The sequence below is a fragment of the Larus michahellis genome, chromosome 2, assembly GCF_964199755.1.
Source record: "Larus michahellis chromosome 2, bLarMic1.1, whole genome shotgun sequence".
NCBI classification, from domain to species: Eukaryota; Metazoa; Chordata; class Aves; order Charadriiformes; family Laridae; genus Larus; species Larus michahellis.
Window position 1 is genome coordinate 30,834,072 of NC_133897.1, and position 20,119 is coordinate 30,854,190.

General features: G+C 37.7%; 1 protein-coding gene across 1 annotated transcript in view; it reads right to left on the bottom strand.

The window, feature by feature from the left end:
* THSD7A (thrombospondin type 1 domain containing 7A) overlaps positions 1–20,119 on the bottom strand; it is a 327,266-nt gene that overhangs the window by 90,106 nt on the left and 217,041 nt on the right. The window contains exons 15-16 of the mRNA XM_074574765.1: positions 14,779–14,934; positions 12,350–12,553 (exon numbers count right to left, since the gene is read on the bottom strand). Of these exons, the coding sequence (XP_074430866.1) occupies positions 12,350–12,553; positions 14,779–14,934 (360 nt within the window). The remainder of the gene's footprint in view (positions 1–12,349; positions 12,554–14,778; positions 14,935–20,119) is intronic.

Sequence of the window (20,119 nt, forward strand, 5' to 3'; positions counted from 1 at the left end):
TCATTTGCTAATGTAGTCTTACTGAGAATGATAAGGAACAGAGAATACAAGTGTATTGATCATAACCAAGCGCAGTTGCCTTCTAGTGTCAAATAAGCCAATCAAACGTCCTCTTGATATGAAAGAAAAAGTAAATTTGATGACAGGCTGAGGTCCTATTGAGAATAAAATCAATATTAGTCATGGGACCAAGTGGGATCAATACGTCAGACCAATAGGCCATTTTAAGCAGAATGGGGAAAGGAGGGGAAAAGTGCTGACAGAGCTCTAAGGAAACAAGAAGACACAGTGCAGGAGGGTGAGATCACTTGAAAATTCACAGGGCATCTCGAAGAACACTTGGTCAAAGCACCAACGCGCCTTAAAAAGATATTGTTGATCCCAAGTTCAACCGGACAGTCTCACAAACTTTTCCCAAGCAAGCCACAATTTATTCAGTGATAAAAAGGTATAAAAGTATGACTTCGAAAATAAAATAAAAAAATGCTTTCTCTTTTTTTTTTTTTTTTTTTAAATGTCACAGAAACTCTATGGTGTTTATTGGTAAGAGTAGGATTTAAAATACACGGATTTGAAAATTCAACATGTATCTATTTTAGCATTGAACGATGTCTTTTTGTTTATTTCAAACCCATGAAGTTTTATTACTCACTGGGAATTATATTACTACTTTTTTAACTGCTGGGTATTCTCACCAAATTTTTGAGCTCATCAGATATGGACAAATAGAGTGTTGTAGCCTTTAAAAAGGTTTCACAGGTATTTTACCATAACTACTATTTTAGACATTTCCCTCTGCCCTCCAATAAGCAAAACATTAAGTGGAGAACAAGTCCAGGAAGGGTAACGGAATGTCAGCGATTTCAAACAGGTTCCATTAGAAATGATAATTCTGACGTGCTGATCTGAACTAGACTAACATTCAGGAATATAAGTTAGGAATAGAAGCATAAAAAGGAAATAATAGGCAAGACTACAAAAACAGTAGCATGAAAACAATGTGACAGCTCCACTAACATCAGTAGAACGACAGCGCTCGCCACAGTCAATCTTTTCAGCAATTCCCTACACTGAGGTACCAATCAGCATATTCTAAACAGCTGCCATAAATGGCCTGGTTTTCAAGAAACACTAAATATCCATCACTTTCATGAACTTCAAGCTTCTCATTTTCTGCATAAATATGAGGTTTGGAGGATAACTTTATAAATTTAAGCTCAGAAGTTCACAAAGTCGCATCATAAATTGATTCATAAATACTCCAGCACTGCAGTTTCATCACCAAGTATTTTCCTAGAATTTGGCCACCGACACTTTAATGTTATTCCTCTCTCTAGTGCAAAAGCGTTACCCACAGCTGAAGGGAATGACTAACGGCATGCAGCTGACAGAACATTAGATGAATTTTTCAGTTTCTCAATTAACGAGTATTTCACTACTATAAAGTGAATTTGCAGCAAGTTTACAGCCATACTTTCATAAATATCTGTGATACCTCTTGCCACACAAACATACCTGTAACTCAAGAGTGATTTTAAAAGAATAAGAAAAATTATTTTTTATAGTAAAAGATGATTGCAAACATTTTCTTTGCATTATTCATCCAGCTGCTGCTAGTACGGAGTTGTCACTCTATATGTAATCTGACAGCTCAATTCAATCACAGTTAAAACACAGGACCCAAGAGGTGTAAAAGAGATCACTGCTACTGTCATGTTTACACATTTCTGAGAAACAGTTTTATAATTAATTTCATGGATGCTTCTGTCTGTGTCCTACTATTGGCAGATAAAATGCAGTCCTTGGAGAACATCTTTTTATCCATCTTGCAATGAATATCTTCTCATCATTACAAGTGGAAGGCACAGCATGCCTTTGGAGAGCTCAGGCTGCGAATTAATCTTGTCTTTTGGAAACATTTTCATAACTGATTCCTCTCTAGAAGACTAAAACCAACCCATCCTTTTCACTTTTCCTTTTTCCTGGCCTCTTAGGTTCATGGATTCAGAGAAAGAGCTCTCAGGAAAGCAACCAGAGCTAAACACCACTGCGTTTCATAAACCTATGCTAAATTAAGGAAATACAATAACACTGTCACACAACAAACCCAAAAGTAGCAGGAACACATCTGCTAGTATAGGTACATTATAACTTTTCTGCTTGGTTAATAAATTATACAGGCTAATGTCCTAAAGTCACAGGAATCTGACAGGTTTCACTGCACTTTCGCACTTAGTCAGAGAGATCAGCTGTAGCCTGGATATAAGGCTCACTTCCCCTACTAGGAGAACATCACTGTTTTTCTGGAAGCCTCCCACAAGATTTAAGAAGCTTCTAGCTGGCATTATTCTTCTTTTTCTCCTCTTAAAAAAAAAATAAAAATATTTCCATTCTGAGACATTTAGAATGAGAGATTTGAGGTAGTTTCTACTTAATATCTTTTCTCTGTAAAATACTAATGGAGCAATTTGCTAATTATAAAATAATATCAGTACCAATAAAGGATGTCTCAAATCAGTAAAATTAAAATGAAACATCTGATAATTCCTAGGGCAAGATTTACATAGCTAATCCATATATTACGCCCCAGTTTAAGTCAAGAAAGCAAACAGCAGTAAATGCCAGAATTAAAGTTGCCTTTGTATAACACAGTTTTTTAAACTGCAAAATCACAGGCTTATTATTTTTCCACTGGGTCCCTTCCTCCTTCAGTTCACAGATTGGAAACTCCTTAATGAGTAGCTTTTTGGTATTTTTAGTTTTATTCTCTTTGTTCAAGGCATGAGCCTATGTTTTATTTACCACACATTAATTAAAAGTGTTATTAAAACAGAATTGGTAATTTTTCTAAGATCTTTCTGTCATGGCTATCAGACACCCACTAATACATTTATTTTCAAAACACTGAAGATGTGACAGGTCAGTATTATTTGTATTTTGCTGATGCTGAACAAAAGCAGAGCAAAATTAAACCCTGAAGAATGAGACAACTAAGGCTAGTTGTCTCAAAGACAAAGCATTCATTACTACAAAATGCCCACTTAATCCCCAAAGGACATATATCTGTTTCACAAATAAGTAGCAGGTTCTGTGGGGAAAATGTTATGAAGGCACAATTAAATAATTAAAGACTTCCATCTGATACATCCACATAAAGACCAGACAAACAACCTTAATTTCCTAATGTCTGAGGGTTTGGCTTTGCAACTTAAGATACTTAATTTTGACATAATGTTTCTTTCCAATTTTCTATTTTAAAACAGAAGCTGAATGACAAATATTATTTCTCCCATGGCTATTACACTGGCTCTGGACACCTACGGCTCTGCCGGGTGATCTCATGGGACAAAAGCAGGAGCCGACTATAATGTGCTGCGTTTCAGCTCTAGAAGTGACAAATTTCCTTCTCTCTTCCCCTTCTCCGGCTTCTTATCCAGCCTTATTTTCTCCAGACACTAATCCCAGTCTGTCACCTCGCTGTCCCTTTCACCCAGCCCCGCCAAGTTCACTTCAGCTGCTGGTCAAATCCTCCCTTGGGCTGACCGTCACCAGACTGAATCCCTCCCCAAATTCGTTCCTAATCCCTGACATCTAGAGACACTTTATAACTTCCTTTGTGTTCCTCACTTGCTCTCAGTAAGCTGTCCTGGAGGAAACCGGCGTCAAATCCTACCTTTCCCCAGCTGTTAACCTCATTGCTTGGTCAGTACCAGTTTCTTCCTCTTGTCTGCCATCCCCCTTTTCACAAAATCCTAGGTACAAATCTATTCCATCTGCAAGGGGTCTGTGACTCTATGTAGCTGAAACCCTGCCAAAAGCTACCTGCACCCAAAACCTTCAACAGATCACTAGGAACACTGGAGAGACTGAGATCCTCAGCTATTCGCTCAGATTTGGAGCGATCATTGTGGCCGACTATGCTTTAATCTTAGTTTGAAGTTTTCTGAAGTTTGCAGTGGAGATGGTGCTTGTGAGGTGCACAGGAGTTAACAAGAATTGCAAAATGACACAAATTATCTTAAGGCTCTTAAAGTGGCCACTAGAAGAGTGAATCATCTTGTGAAATCAAATATTTCTTGGCAGATAAGAATGGTTTTACATTAATCAGTACTCAACACAAATTATGGTCTGAAAGAAAGTTCAGACAATGGGCTGCTTAAAGCTGGAGGTACTGAGAAAAAAAATCTTATTTATTCTGGCTCAATGTGACTGTATAATGAAGATGCTTTTTGAAGTTTGATAACATTTATGAAGAAAGTTTACAATTACTATGCAGGTTGTCAGAAAATAAAACAAGTTCTGTGCATCCTTTTTCTCTTGGATGGAAAATTGAGTCCTATCAATCTAATGAGAGGATACTCTCCTAGAACATGTTATCATAAAGATTAATCATTAGTACTGTGTAATATAATCTTCCAAGAAAGTGGTATTTAGTTTATAAATAAGTAGCATTATTATTATATATAACACTATTAAATGTTATCTATTTAATATATACATTATCTCTTCTGAGCATGTTTTATAAGAATATTTAAAGTACTTTCTGAGTCTGTTCTAGGGATTTAACACGACACACAAATCCAAAACCAAAGAAGTTCAACATTGGGTCTATATCCTGGTTTCAGCTAGGATAGAGTTCATTTTCTTCCTAGTAGCTGCTGTGTTTTTTATTTAGCATGAAAATAATGTTGATAGAACGTATTGTTTTAGTTGTTGCTAAGTAATGTTTATATCAAGTCAAGGACTTTTTCGGCTTCCCATAGAAGCTGAGAGGAAGCATAAACAGCACAAGCCAGCCAAAGGAATATTCCATACCACAGATGTCGTACTTAGTATATAAACAGGGGTAGGCTGGGGGCAGGAATCCATGATCGCTGCTCGGGTCGGGCTGGGTAATTGATCATCAGGTCATGAGAGCAATTTTGTATTTTCTTGGATATTCTTTTACCATTATTATTATTATTTTTTTTTTTTTTTTTTTTTTTTTTCTCCTCCATTTCTGTTGCATTACTCTGTATTTATCTCAGCCCACAAGGTTTTTCTTTTCTCCTTCTTCTCAATTTTCTCCCTGCCCTACTTGAGGGATGGGGCAGGGAGGGCAGGAAGCGAGTGAATGGCTGCGTGGTTCTAGTTGCTGCCTGGGGTTAAACCATGACAGTCTATAAATCCAGTTTTGTAATCCATCCCTAAGTCTATAAACACAGTTTTTTCTTGTTTCATAACAGCATATTTGAAGTAACAAACAAATGGAAAGATTGTAAAGCATTAAACTGACCATCCTAAAAAAACCCAAGTGGAGTCTAATCAGGATTGAGCTCCTCCTTTGTAGGCTGCTACGCAAATCAAAACTCGTGCATTAAAATCCCTCCTCCTAATTTACCAAGCAGTTCTTCCAATACCCTATTTTTCCATATGGTTGTGCTATCCAAAAGAAAAGCAGGTTACTAACAGCGTGCATCATACGAAACCTGTAGTTTCACTCTCTAACTTATATTTCCAAAATATTTTTCCTTCCCACTACAGCAACTGCTATTCCTAGATGTCCAATAAATTTTAAGAAAGTGAGTACACCTTCTCTGCAAAGAAGTTATAGTACATTTTAAAAGTAAACATGTCAAAACCCAGGAAGCTCATCTCACTAGACAGACAAATTATGATCTAAGGCACAAGGAAAAGATTTTGGTAATTAATTTGGCCGACCCATTTTTATCTTAACTATATTCATTATGCACATTAATATCTCTGCAGGCATTGTCCATACCAAGTGCAACTCTGTCTTCAAACATACATGATAAATTGGAAAAAAGGGTCTATTGCACTGTCATAAGTGATAACTGTTTATTGCATATACGGATGAAACTCTGGTTTTGTGGTACTTATCCCTTTAATTTAAGTCATTGCATCACATTCCAGGCCAACTATAAAAGACACTGAAAAAATAAATGACATATTTAAGTGATCCCATATAATGAAAATACTTCATGTTATACAAACACTAAAAGTATCCATTCTTATATAGAATTTAGTGGGGATATGTCCACTTTCCCAATGTCAAGGTAAGAGACAAAAAGGAGTTGGTATGACATATTAAAATGTGACTTTTACTGACGGAAGAATTATCAATTATCAGGCTTCCTGAGAACTGAAATGGGATAGTTTAAGCAGTACTGTGCACTGATTTTTCCTTATATTCCTTTATAATAAATGAAGCAAATCTTGTTAAAAAGAAATGCCCTAAAAATACAATGCTCTGAAAAAATGGCCTGAGTATATCAACTTTAAGGTCCTTTAAACTGGTTGTATTTTACCTTAGTAACAAATTCTTCCAATAAACATATTCAATACTTTTTATGTAACCAGACAAATCAAAGGAAAAAATGGATGGGGTTATAAATTTCATATCCTATGTGTTTACAGTGAAGAACAAAGGATACATCTTACATTTGATTTAAATACCTCAGATGGTCAGCCAAAAAGCTGTCAGGCAGAAAAGAACAGTTTCAATCAATTCTGTAATGACATTAGCTAGGAAATTAATATTGGGAAATGATGACTAATGCCCATATAACCAAGTTCCTGTAAGCATAAAGCAGTATGCGCTGAAAGAAACTATCATTAGCAACTGTATTTTTCTGCTAATTGAGTGCTGAGCATTGGCCAGATTTTGATCTGGGTTCTTTTGCAGGATTAACTCAATAATTCAATGTAATTTGAATTTGAATCTGGCTCTTCATTCTTTTTAAAGAACTAAGTCAAAGTGATACAAAGTAGGTATTTTCTTTGTAAGTAATCATCAAAATCCTACTAGTCTGATGGTTTCTTAATTCAATGCATATAGCCACATAATACAAAAGGCAGAATAAGTAGAGTCTTTATACCTGGGTATACCTATAAAGCTCCCATTGATTCTTTTATCGTTTGCCATTCTGGAAATGAATGTAGACCAGCAGCTACTCATGTAGCATAAATTTGATTCAAACCATGAATATACAGAAAGAGCCAATTCTTAACCCAGCAAAAACATTTAAAGTGAAATTTTAAGTGAAAATGCACCCGTAAACTCAGTTTCTCTCCTGAAGTTTATTCTAAATAAATTCTTCCTCAGTACAGGAAGGACGTGAACCTGTTGGAACATGGTCCAGAGGAGGGCCACAAAGATGATCAGAGGTCTGGAGCACCTCTCCTATGAAGACCGGCTGAGAGAGTTGGAGTTGTTCAGCTTGGAGAAGAGAAGGCTTTGGGGAGACCTTATAGCCCCTTCCAGTACTTAAAGGGGGCCTACAGGAAAGATGGGGAGGGACTCTTTATCAGGCAGTGTAATGATAGGACGAGGGATAACGGTTTTTAAACTGAAAGAGGATAGATTTAGATTAGGTGTTAGGAAGAAATTCTTTACTGTGAGGGTGGTGAGGCACTGGAACAGGTTGCCCAGAGGAGTTGTGGATGCCCCATCCCTGGAAGTGTTCAAGGCCAGGTTGGATGGGGCTTTGAGCAACCTGGTCTAGTGGGAGGTGTCCCTGCCCATGGCAGGGGGGTTGGAACTAGATGATCTTCAGTCCTCTACAACCCAAACCATTCTATTATTCTATTTCAGAAATAAATATTTCTGAATCTAGAGAAAAATAGTAAAGCAATTAAATTCTCTAGTATTGTCATGTAGCTGAAGGACGGTGACTTCGGGCAGTCACACTAGCTGAGAATAAGCACAGGTAGAGGAAACGTACTCTGTTCCTCTTTGGACAGTACAGTGTTTGAGCCACCCCTTACAAAGTAGCTAAACTAATCAGTTTGAAATGTTTACGTATGAGTGTCTTAACCAAACAGACTAGTTTGCCCTCTATGTCTTTTACTTAACTACCAACACCATTGTTTTGCACACCAATATTGCAAACAGGGCACAGCCCACACATGTTACATCAGGGTACAATGATCTTGCTGGTGGTTTGAATTCTCACTCCACTCTCAGGAAGACCAGACCTGCATCACCTGCGTGCATCCAGGTGACAGAAGAGAACTCGTGGCACTCGGCTACATGAACACACATCTCTGTCTAGACAACTTCAGGAAAAATTTTGCTACTTCAAAGAGTCGCAGGAATATGCATATATACGAAGATCCTTGCTGTTGCCATGGTTCCCTCTTCTAAGGCTAGTCATCTCTCACATCTGTGAGGCAGGAGATGGCAATGACTCCATCCCTTTCCCCTGTGGAGCTAACTGTAACCCAACAACTAGTGAGCTTGAACAAAGTCCAGAAGAAATTTCCCCTTCAAAAGTGAGATCTGTTTTATCCAGAGTAACGCATGCAGCGGAACAAGGCCCATTACATTATAAAGGCTTTAAATCAATGTATTCTTTACACATTCCTACAAAATAAACAAGTAATTTCAGCCTTCTGCCTGAAGATCAGAAGCACGCTACTGACACCACAGCCACTGCCGGTACCTGTGCTACAGAGTTCAGCACAAAGGTAAAAACCTTAAAAAAACCATAATTAATGAACCAGCATTTTGTAGGTATTTTCAGCAGTAGTTAATTTTGCAGATTTTTATGTCAGAAATTATTTTTCCATATTTACATATGAGTAGTACGAATATATCTGTCATGGAGTGGAGAAATGGACAGGTCTCCTACTATAGACTGAATCTTTAAATAATACATAAGTATTTCTGAAACAGTATTCTTCATAGATTGCCACAAGTACAGAAAAATAGAGCAAATTCAACTACTGCAAAATCACTTTTCTAAACTGTATTGAAGAACTTAATAAGAGATAATATATACATAGCCCTGTGTGTGCATGCGAGTATGCCTTATAAATATGCTATGTATACATATAAATAGGTAAATTACAATTTATTTTTAAAAAAATCCATTCTATCATTAGCAAAAGAAAGAGTCTGTAGCATGGGACATTAGCCACAAACCTCTAATTATTAAAATAATTTATACGTAGAGTAATTCTGGTCAGCTTCTGTCCAATCTTTGAGTTTCCACAACTGAAAGGAGGTTTTTTCACCTAAAGGAGCTCCTTTGTAAAATTCCTTGGAAGATTGACTAAGAATATTTATTCTGAAAAGGTTCTTTCCACAGTAGAAGGCTGAAGTTCCATTTATATAATAAAATACATCAAAGTTCATTATAGCCTCTGCAATGACAACCTGGGGTACTGACTGTCATATTTTTTTCAGCCTGAATGAAAATTCTGATTACAGCAATCCGCTGTGGAAAGAGAATGACAATCATAAGCCTCCAGCAATAACACAGGAGGATAATCTATTGTTTGCTATTGTCTCAAAGGCTGTAATGACTCTTATCTTTACACCAAATTGAAGAGAGAAGCTCATTCCAATTAAATAAAACACTCTCTCAAACACTGATTCTTGATTCTAACTGTAAAGTAAAACACCCAAGACACGCTATCCCAACTAATTGTGCTTTAAACATATATAACGATGCAACAGTCCGCAGAAAGAGAAGATACTCATCAGTGCGGGGTCTATCTTACATTAAAGCAGTACATTTACAGTACAATATTTATTCTGAAAATTACAATCCCAGCCTTTCTCATTTGATAAAGCAGAAGTCAAGGGGAAAATACTCTTTTGTTTTAATACACTTAAGTCCCTTTGATCCAACCTCTTCTATCCAAGCAATGATTTAAGATTGGCTAATTAATTCAGAAGAATGAAAAAAACCATAATAAAAAGCTCTTGAAGAGACTGAAAAGAGTATTGTTAAGTAAAGGTTATTTCAGTTTAAATAACATAGCAAACTTAGGTGATAATTAATGCCTTCCACACATTGTTTCCCTTCACAGTCATTTTTACCAGTAAAACTGAACGAAACTCCCCGTGTGCCATTTAGATAAAAATTATAGTAACACATGATTATTATGCATATTATGTATCCTGTTAATTGAATCACAGCCTTTAACTGCCAGTTAATGTAGTCTTCTCCAAGAAGTTCTCAAACAACAATGAATATTACAAATTTCATACGATGATTAATTTAAACTGTGAGGCTTAGACAAAGGAAGAGTAGCATTCTCCAAACTTTATTTCACTGCAAACTATCTTGCAGCTGTGGGGCTTGGTGTAAAAACTGCCTGATTGCAAGGTGCTGCTCTCCTAGATTTTGTGAAGCAGAATCTGGACGCACGCAAGTGTTTGGTGAAGAAGGATACCAGGGGTATCCTGTGTCAGGGCAGGAGGCCAGAGTACTGGATGGGAGCTACCTGGGAAGAGGTGCTGGCGGGTGTTTAGGGGAGCGTTTAGGAGTTGCCTACAGGATTTTCAGGGGGTTGGTGCAGTGGGAGGCACAGGAAGGAGATGCTTGAGTAGAGTTAGCTTGGAGGGAGAGGCTATAAAAGTTGGTGGATCCTTCCTTTGTACTTTGTTTTCTTCTACTGTATCATGATAATCTTTCTCAGGAGAGACCTAAGCAAAAGCCACTTGGTATTACTGATGAAGATCACAGAAGGCTGTTTGCTAAGAGAAGGAAGGGATTTCACGTAAGAGCTGAGGCAACCCACTACATTACTCTCCATTGGGTTTGCACTCTGTCAAAAGATATTGAACACGTATCTCTGTGGGTGATTGGATTTTTGCAAAACAAACCATAATTGCAATTTGTTTTCTCCTTTCTTTGAAGCTGTGCCCACAACTCTTTAATCTTAAAGACTGACAGTCACACGGCCAAAGCCTAACTTCTCACTCCTTCTGGGACAGATTACTGATACAGGCAATGTATAATACCATATAATTACAGCAATATATAACGCCATATAATTCAGAAAGACAAAGATTAATACTGTGGGTAAAAAGGTTAATCACAAGTCTTCCAAGTCAAATTTGGCCTAAACCAAAGCCCATGCAATGCAGAGAGCAAATCCTGTGAGTTTGAAACAGAGCAATAGAAAATATCACATACATAAAACATACCTCAAAGTTTAGTAGCTCAATTGTATGCTCCAAATGTATTGTGGTCACAATAAATTATAGTCAATATAAATGTCTATATTACGATTTAGTAAGAAATTAGGCTAATCAGAAGTTAGATGTGAGCAAATACTTCTCAAATCTGAAGGTAAGCCAAATTATCCAAAATCTATTAAAGAAAAAAAATACATTATTTTTGTCTTACAGGGTTTTTTTGTTATTAAAAAAAAGAGAAAAATTCAGAATTATTTAGGAAACAATTTTATTTATGAGGATAAAGCCATTTTTCATCTGAAAATGTATGCAAACAAAATTTCAAGTAGTTTCAGTATTTGTTGCCAAGCAATTATTACACTGTGAAGGCAATTTTTTTCAAAAAGGGGCATAAAATGTGTTAGATTCAATATTGTAATTCTAAGCTAATTAATCTCTTTCTGAGCTGTAAAAATGGTTACCAGTTCTCTTAGGTGTATGCAGAAAATAAAGTTTACACTCTAGCTCTAAGGTTTTCAATTTAAGACCCAAACTCAATTATGACCCAAATTCTTGAGAATGAAAGCTCAAGATTTAAATCTCTCTATAATGAGTTGTTATTATTTCTGACTAATTTAATTACAAAATATTTTGTGCAGCTATTAAACACTCATCAGAGGTGTCCTTTTATTTAATCCTCTATAGGGAGTTAGAAGTCTCTTACTATAACTGTGCTGTAGTCAGTACAATTATTTTAATTCATATGCTGCTCTATACTATAATATTACTAATAGAATAAAGAATATTCTTGCAACAGTAATTCATGAGTCTTCCGTAGACTAAAGCACTTTGTAAGCAGCTTTCAAAATTGACTTTTATTACTGTGTCATGCAAAATCTCTTTTCTCTCACAGAGGATAACTGAATAATGGGGGTATTTTTTTGACCTTTTGAAGAAGCAAGACAGCCTGGACTGTCAAACCAACTCTATAACACACATCAAACCATGCTTTTTATTAAACACATTATTATTTTTCTTCCAGCTATACTTACTGCAATGTGTCTTACTTTACTCACACTTTATTTGGTTTTGGACTCAGCGGATCAGATTTGTTAGAGGGATTACATCAGGGAATTCAGTCAAGTCGTCGTAGGCATTAGTCACCTACTGAAAAACAATAGCTGTTTTCTATTTACTTTTCTCAAACTCTCTTCTGAAACCTTTGAAAACATAAGGTGTGTAGGTGAAGGAGCTTGATCCTAGAGCAACTAGAGGGCCTATCCTACCTAACCAATACTAAAGGGTATTTCTCTCTATTCCAGACAGCTTTGTCTTCAGGACTGAGAAAGCTGACAACGACAAAACCTGCTACCCTTTTGGACTATATTTTAGCATCTCCACTCTACTTGGTGTGGACTGGAGGAAAAAGCATCTTACCATCACTGTTGACGCAGACGACGATAGGAACCTGCGTACCAGGGCCACATGGCTTCTCATTGTCGGGAATGCACTCCTCCAGCCCCACGATTCTCCAGTCATAGCAGGAGGGCTCTTCGCACGGGATGGCTTCCAGCAGGTGAGGGCAGTTCCCTGTTCCTCCTGTAGGCTCATTGGTGATGCGTCGTTTCCTTAGTTTAAAGCCTGAAATGTCCATGAAAATAATTGAATTCTAAAACGCAAAGTAAAGAGATTTTTATCTATCTACACCTGAGTGAACAGTTCTGTTCACTTGTTTGTTTTCAGCTCAGGTATCTTCCAACAGGGATGAATTATCAAGTGAAATCAGCTTGTAAACACTCCCCTTCCCCAAAAAATAAAATAAAAAAAAAGGACTACATTGCCAGAAGAGGCAAGGCATGGGAATAAACCCAAGGATTCCTATGAACAAATTTTCAGTAATTACCATCGTGATACTCCCTTGCAAGCATTTACAAATTTCCTTAAGACTACCTAAACTCATTTTGGATCAGAGAAACTGATGGGCCTTTATACAGCTTGTCATCTGCCAGGTCGATGTCAGTCAGTCTAAGAGTAACCCTCTCTCTCACACTTTCAGGATGGCATCTTGAAACAGCCAGACTAAATCTACGGTCAGAACAACTGGATTCAGGAAACAGTTTCTCATGTAATATTTTTCTATAGTTTCTGGTATATCTGATCAGAATATTTTAACTTTGGCAAGGGTTTGTTTCTTTTCACATCTCTTCACAGTCTCTTTTGGTTTATCTCAATATTCAGGCAGGTTAGTAATACACAGATATTTATTTATAAAATGCGACATAAAACTCTTCAATTTCTACCAGGACACAAACTAAATAGAGGAGAGTTTTCAAACACATACGTGCAAGAATAGATTCTTTGATTGAAGACCTGCCTCTTAATTCAATTATAATAAATATTACTTTAAAAACACATTTCCATGTATCTTTAATTGTTTTTGTCTAAATTGAAGAGGTCAGACAAATTATCTCCAAATGGTTTACTGAGCCTGTCACAAAAGGCTAATATAATTTCAGAAAAAAAACTCCAGTGTCTACTGCAACAAAGGAGGCAAACGATTCCCACTAAAAGGCCATTTCTGAAACATGTAGAGAGACTTGCTGCTAAAACTGTACCACTGTTTTGTACAACTGTACAACTGAGCCTATACAACTTTTACATTATTCTCTCAGAAGAATTGTCAATGAAATTAAGAAAATAATTTATAAGAATTTCCAGGTAAGGGGAAAACGTTGGCAGCTGAGAAAAGATCCCTGCTCATGTGTGCACAAATAAGGACTTGCATAAAGTACATCCTAATACGTTTCCATTAGACAGGTGTCCAAATCAGTCTCACAAACCTCAACATTACCCCTGAAAATGCAGCAAATCTTTCAGTGGTGAAACAGCAACCGAAAAAACAGACTACTTGACAGCTGTACTCAGAGTAATTAATCCAATAGGCTTACACGCTGAACTGCTTTTTCCTTCTGGAATTGAACAAGGTTGGGTCACATTACTGTGAGATAGCATTGTAAAACTTGAATTATTGCTGCCCAGACTGAAGTGCAGCTAGCAGTATACCAGGAAGAAGCAGCTAAGCTAATGTGGTAATTACAGTTGCTCCTTCAAGTGGACATATGTGACTGCCCTTTCTTATGAGTGTTTTCAATCGTGGAACCAAGTCTGTATTTTCAACTTTTGTCAGATAATCACGTCGCAGCAGGGATTAGGCCACTTTTTCTCATTTTCAGCCAGAAACCTGCAGAATTCTTACATGGACCTCATGTATTTGTTGAAGACAGTTGTCACTGTATTCTTGCTTTCCTGTTTTGATGCCAGGTTACTACAATCTATTCTGCATAGGAATAAACTGTAAAACGTGAAAATTGAAACCAGCACATGTGTCATCAGTAAAACAGTGTCACCTATCAACAGTGAATGGTCCCAGTTCCTTGCCAGAGAATGCTTTATGGTCTGTGATGGATTCTCAAACTATTACTGAACTGTAAATATTTGAGTGACCTGGAAACTATACACCTCAAGGGCTGCTTCTGTTCTCCTTTCAAGACAGTGACGGAATTGTGATTGGAACACATGTACAAACTGTATCCCTTTCAGATTGAGAGTAAGGTTTGAAACTGGAATTGACCTGTAATAACCCAAATTGACCTCGAGGGCCTAGTAAAAGCCTATGTTTTTGCCAACTTTGGTGCAGCAGTAATGCTAAATTTAGTCCTCATTCGATGACCTTTTTTTGATGCTTAGAGGCACTGGATATACTCTTCTTGGTACAAAATTTAGTGTGCTTGCATAGCCAGACATGCCTAGTGACTTAGGGGTATGAAATAATGACCATTAAAAGGCTTTGCTGAATTTTTACATACCTTTCTTGGCCTGAGGGTCCTCACAGCTTTCATAGGTGCAGGGTCCCCAGGCTGACCACGCTGAGGTCTCACACTCTGTAGGACACGGGATATGGCATAGCTGGGAGGTGCTGGGAAGAGGTCCCGTACACAGACTACGGTCCACTGGCCTCGAGGCTGTCAAAACAAAGTCAACACATTTCTCACATGTCACTTGTCACGATCCTCAGCTCTAAGTGGACAGAACCATCCTTCATTCAGAAAGGCTGCTATATCATCATTGTAATCTGATGAAGTGATGGAAAAATGCCTGTCCTGAAAAAATGAAACAGAAGTCAGTTTACCCTCTGCTGAACAGAGCCAAATCCAATTACGTGGAGTCAGTAGATATTGTAGCTCCTTCTCGGACCTAGTCCTTTCATTTAATGTGTAGAGTATGTTACTACAACAGTTCTTCACATTGCACTCTGTCTAAGTCGGTGTCCTGGTGTCTTATTGAGCATGTCTTCACTTACAAAACTGAACAATAAGCTGTATAATTCCCTTTGCTCTTGTATGATACTAAAACTTCAAAAGCCTGGTTAGTTAATATTTAGAAGATTATTTTTAAGCTATAACCTGAAACACAGTTAAAACTATGACAAATTTATTTTTTTTTCTTTTACATTAAAAACCTTCAAGTGCACACTCAGCAATAAGATGTGTGCTGTAGCAGCTTTAGTTCAAGAAAGGCTATGTTTCAAATACATGTATGGTTTGCATATAATATAAATATATATAAAAATGGTTGGATGGTTGCACTCAAAGAGTTGTGGTCAATGACTGGATGCCCAACTGGAGACCAGTGATGAGTGACGTTCCTCAGGGGTCGGTATTGAGACTGGCGCTGTTTAACATCTTTGCTGGCAACACAGATAGTGGGATTGAGTGCACCCTCAGCAAATTTGCCACCAGTTGACATACGGGAAGGAAGGGATACCATCCAGAGGGACCTGGACAGGCTTGAGAGGTGGGCCCGTGCAAACCTAATGAAGTTCAACAAGGCCAAGTGCAAGGTCCTGCACATGGGTTGGGGCAATCCCAAGCACAAATACTGGCTGGGCGGAGAATGGATTGAGAGCATCCATGAGGAGAAGGACTTGGGGCTTTTGGTTGACAAGAAACTCAACACGAGCCAGCAATATGTGCTCGCAGCCCAGAAAGCCAACCGTATCCTGGGCTGCATCAAAAGAAGCATGGCCAGCAGGTCGAGGGAGGTGATTCTGCCCCTCTACTCCGCTCTTGTGAGACCCCACCTGGAATACTTTGTCCAGATCTGGAGCCCCCAACATAAGAAGGACATCGACCTGTTGGAACAGGTCCAGAGGAGAACTATGAAGATGATTGGAGGGCTGGACTGCCTCTCCTATGAAGGCAAGATGAGAGATTTGGGGCTGTCTAGCCTGGAGAAGAGAAAGCTCTGGGGAGACCTTATAGTCGCCTTCCAGTACTTAAAGGGGACCTACAGGAAAGATGGGGAAGGACCCTTTATCAGGCAGTGTAGTGATAGGATGAGGGATAACAGTTTTAAACTGAAAGAGGGGAAATTTAGATTAGGTGTTAGGAAGAAATTCTTTACTGTGAGTGTGGTGAGACACTGGATCAGGTTGCCCAGGGAAGCTGTGGATGTCACATCCCTGGAAGTGTTCAAGGCCAGGCTGGATGGGGCTTTGAGCAACCTGGTCTAGTGGGAGGTGTCCCTGCCCATGGCAGGAGGGTTGGAACTAGGCAACCTTTAAGGTCCCTTCCAAGGCAAACCATTCCATGATTCTATACGCATAATATATTTTAAATAATTAAAACTGCACAGGAGAACTGGTTTTTTTTTCATTAAAGTATTATTAATCTGTAAAGACACATGTGAAGGCATATTCTACTGATCTTTAAAGATCGATAAGCCCTGGAATAGGACAAAATCACCCTGCTCCTTCCATACTTTACCCTTTTGAATTCCCAGGTTACACAAATAGGACAATTCTACAAGGTGCCAGAATAAGGCACAGAGCTCTGAAGTAAGAAGTACCATTTTTTACAAGCAAGATTTTAATTGTCTTTCATAATACAGGACTTAACAAAATATTAAACCAAGCAGAGAATATCTGCTAGAAGGCAAAGTGAATTCTGCCCTATTCATTCACTCTGGTTGATTGAAGAAACATGCAATTCCTTAACTTAAAAAACACTCTCATCCTACTCCCTCAGCATTTTTTCATAGGAAAGTTACCTCATTAATTTTCTGCCACCACTACAAATAATCTCTTTTGTTTTCTTTCTGATGAGCTTTCTGATGAAACACACTCTCAGATAAGTTCAGAATATGACAAAATATCCTTCTGAAAGATGACATCAGTAACCACGGACATAACGTTAAAGTAAACATCAGGTTGTAAAAGTATGGTCTTATTTGTATACAAGTGTGTATCTTTCCAGTTACAGAAAAGTAGATGATCTTTCCAGTTATAGAAAAAGCATTCAATTCTCACTTTTTAAGGGGAAAAGAGAATGAAAAATCATCACCCTATTCTGGTTTCCCATGTCACCTCCTTTGGCACAGTTTTACACTGTGTTACTCCACATAATGAAGGCATGAAGATGGCAGATAGTCATTCAACATTACTGCCTGCAGTTCACCAATCTCTTAACAGAAAATAATATATGAACAAATAGTCCAACATTTGCATAATGCTATGTTAGAATTAAATTTTATGACAGAACATTGAATTTTACAATAAGTTTGACATGCACACTTAATGTGCATGATAATCAACATAATGCGCATATCTTGTGTAGAACATGGATATAAACAAACATAATTTGCCTGTAATTGAATTCGTATTGAATAGTTTCTAAAAAAAAAGAAAAACAGTAAGTAATTGCTAGCCATACTTTTTTAACCTTGATTTAATCGGGGAATTGCCCAAGTGAGACAGTTGAAATTAAGGGTCAATTACACCCCTGAGACAAAGCCTCGCTTCAGGGAACAGAGAAAGTGTTCTGAGGAATGCCGTACTTCATCTCCGGCCTGCATCTTACCATCACACTAGTTCGTGGGATGTTACTCAAAAAAGTAACAAAGACCTTTCACCAGGAAGCTTCAAATAGCAGATTTTGATATCACAGCTGTGCCATATCTCAACCAGATTGTTTTAAGAGTCTGCCAATAGAAGGTACTACTGTGCTACTGTCACAATCCATTTGGCTTCCAGCTAAATTTGTGATGGTCCTGAAATTCTAAAATATGAGCAATTGTGACTGTGTTTGGCTTTAAAGAGACTGACTTAAGTAATAGGAATGCTTTTTCAATTTTTTGGGAGGTATTTGTCCAGTAAGAATTCTAGGTCTTGTCAGCAAACATTGTTAAATACACTTACCATAAAAAAACATACTAAAAATATCTGCCTTTTCCATCACTCATTAGAGTGTAAGGGAAGAAAAAAGTGCTTTGGGGACAGGTAAGTGGTATCAATAAATCTTTCAATACACCAAGAAGCTTTTGAAATTCTGTTCTTAGAACATAAGTGATGGACAAATATCTGCTATCAGATATGTTATATATTGCTTTTAAAACAAAAGAATTCAGTAGTAGGATAGATAATTTATATTCCAGATTATTAAAAAATATTTTCATCATTGAACACTCAGGGTGTATTTCACCCAGGATTACTCAAGCATTGTCTCTTTGAGGTGACAGTAAAATAAGAAAACTTAGCCTTGCCTGGGTATCTTATGATCATCTTGCTCTCATTAATTTAAATGGATTTCTTTCAGCATCAAAAAAATATAAATTATCTCAGCTTTTGCTGCCTATTGTTTAGCAAGGACAATTTGAGAGAAGATGATGCTGGAAGCAGAAACCTACAGTTTAAAACCTTGTCTTATCTCTATCCTTTCATACTTTCTTGTGTCAGCAATAAAGATTGTTCTTTATTCCTCGGCAGTGATGCTGAATGCTGATTAGACTGTGTGTAATACTACAAGCTCTGTGCAGAAATTTAACCAAATTTTGTGACAAAAATGGAAATAAAAGTGAATGCATTTTGATAATCTCTTCTTCTCCTTCAGTCTAACTAAAAAATTAGACTTAGGTTTGAATGGATTTCAGGTTTGAGTTAGTGACCTAAATACTAAAATGAGTCCTCAAATCATCTATGAGATTACAAAATTTTAGCTGAATATATTTTATACCCTTGTAGAACAACTTCACAAATGACTGCATTTTAAAAAAAACTGAAAAAACCCAACATATTTCTGTTCTTAAGCTTTTACTATATTTACTGGCGTCTCAACCTCCCCTTTCTTCTCCAGGAACCCTCAACAGACTAGTGCCCAGTAATGACTAGGCTGGCAAAGAGAGTGAATTTGTATGTGGCTCCATCAGCATAAGCAGACACAACTTCATATTCTTCCTTCTGGTCATTTGTTGCACTGGTTTCACAGCAAACAGTGGAAGGGAATTTGTCCAACTAAAGTGCTCTTACTTGAAAAAAGCAAGAAAAACCCAAGCCCAAAACACATTATGACCACTAATGAAAGAATACATATTCTTCCCCCGTTTTCTACAATGCTGAATGCTGTCGTCAAAAGACAGCAGATAATTCAGGACCCGATCCTCTAAGCAACTGCACAACTCCATGCATGTAAGCAGTTGCTCTGTGTTCAACAGGGAAATGAGTGTGTGTTTGCCCGTAAAGGAACTTTCCTCCCACTGTCATTCTGCATGGAGGTTTTTAAAGGTACTTGGAAAAAGATGACACAATCTACTTCATAAGCTTACCATGAGAGAAACTTCATTCCCAAACCTGTTAAATAGGTGAATAGAGATGAAGCAATTTACGTCAGTGGCAAGTAAATGGCAGAATCACAACGGCCTCCAGGAATCTTGATTGTCAGCTGCCTAATTACTACACCAAATACCTCCCTTCTTGCTCAAGTCTAAATTTATAAATTCTGATAGGAGATAATACAGACCTGAACGCTGCGAGGGATTCAGGTTCAGCTAAGTATTAAAAGTCCAAATTTTTACTGGAGCACTAACTCGGTGTTTTAAATCTACAAAAGGGACTCAAAAGAGCAGCTGTGACGAACGCAATGAAGCAATTCCCACTGCTCAGAATCGAGAGGAAAATCAGTCACTTGCGCAGGTGTGGAACAGGGTGTCCTAGCATCCTGGCTGGCTCATGAACTTCATTAGTTTGAGTTTAGGCCTGTCACTTTCAAACTGATCTGAAATTTCCTAAGAACGCACAAATCCACTGAACTATTTCAGAGCTACATATACACGTTAGTTATACACATACAGCCAACGAAGTTCCCCCGAAAGGGA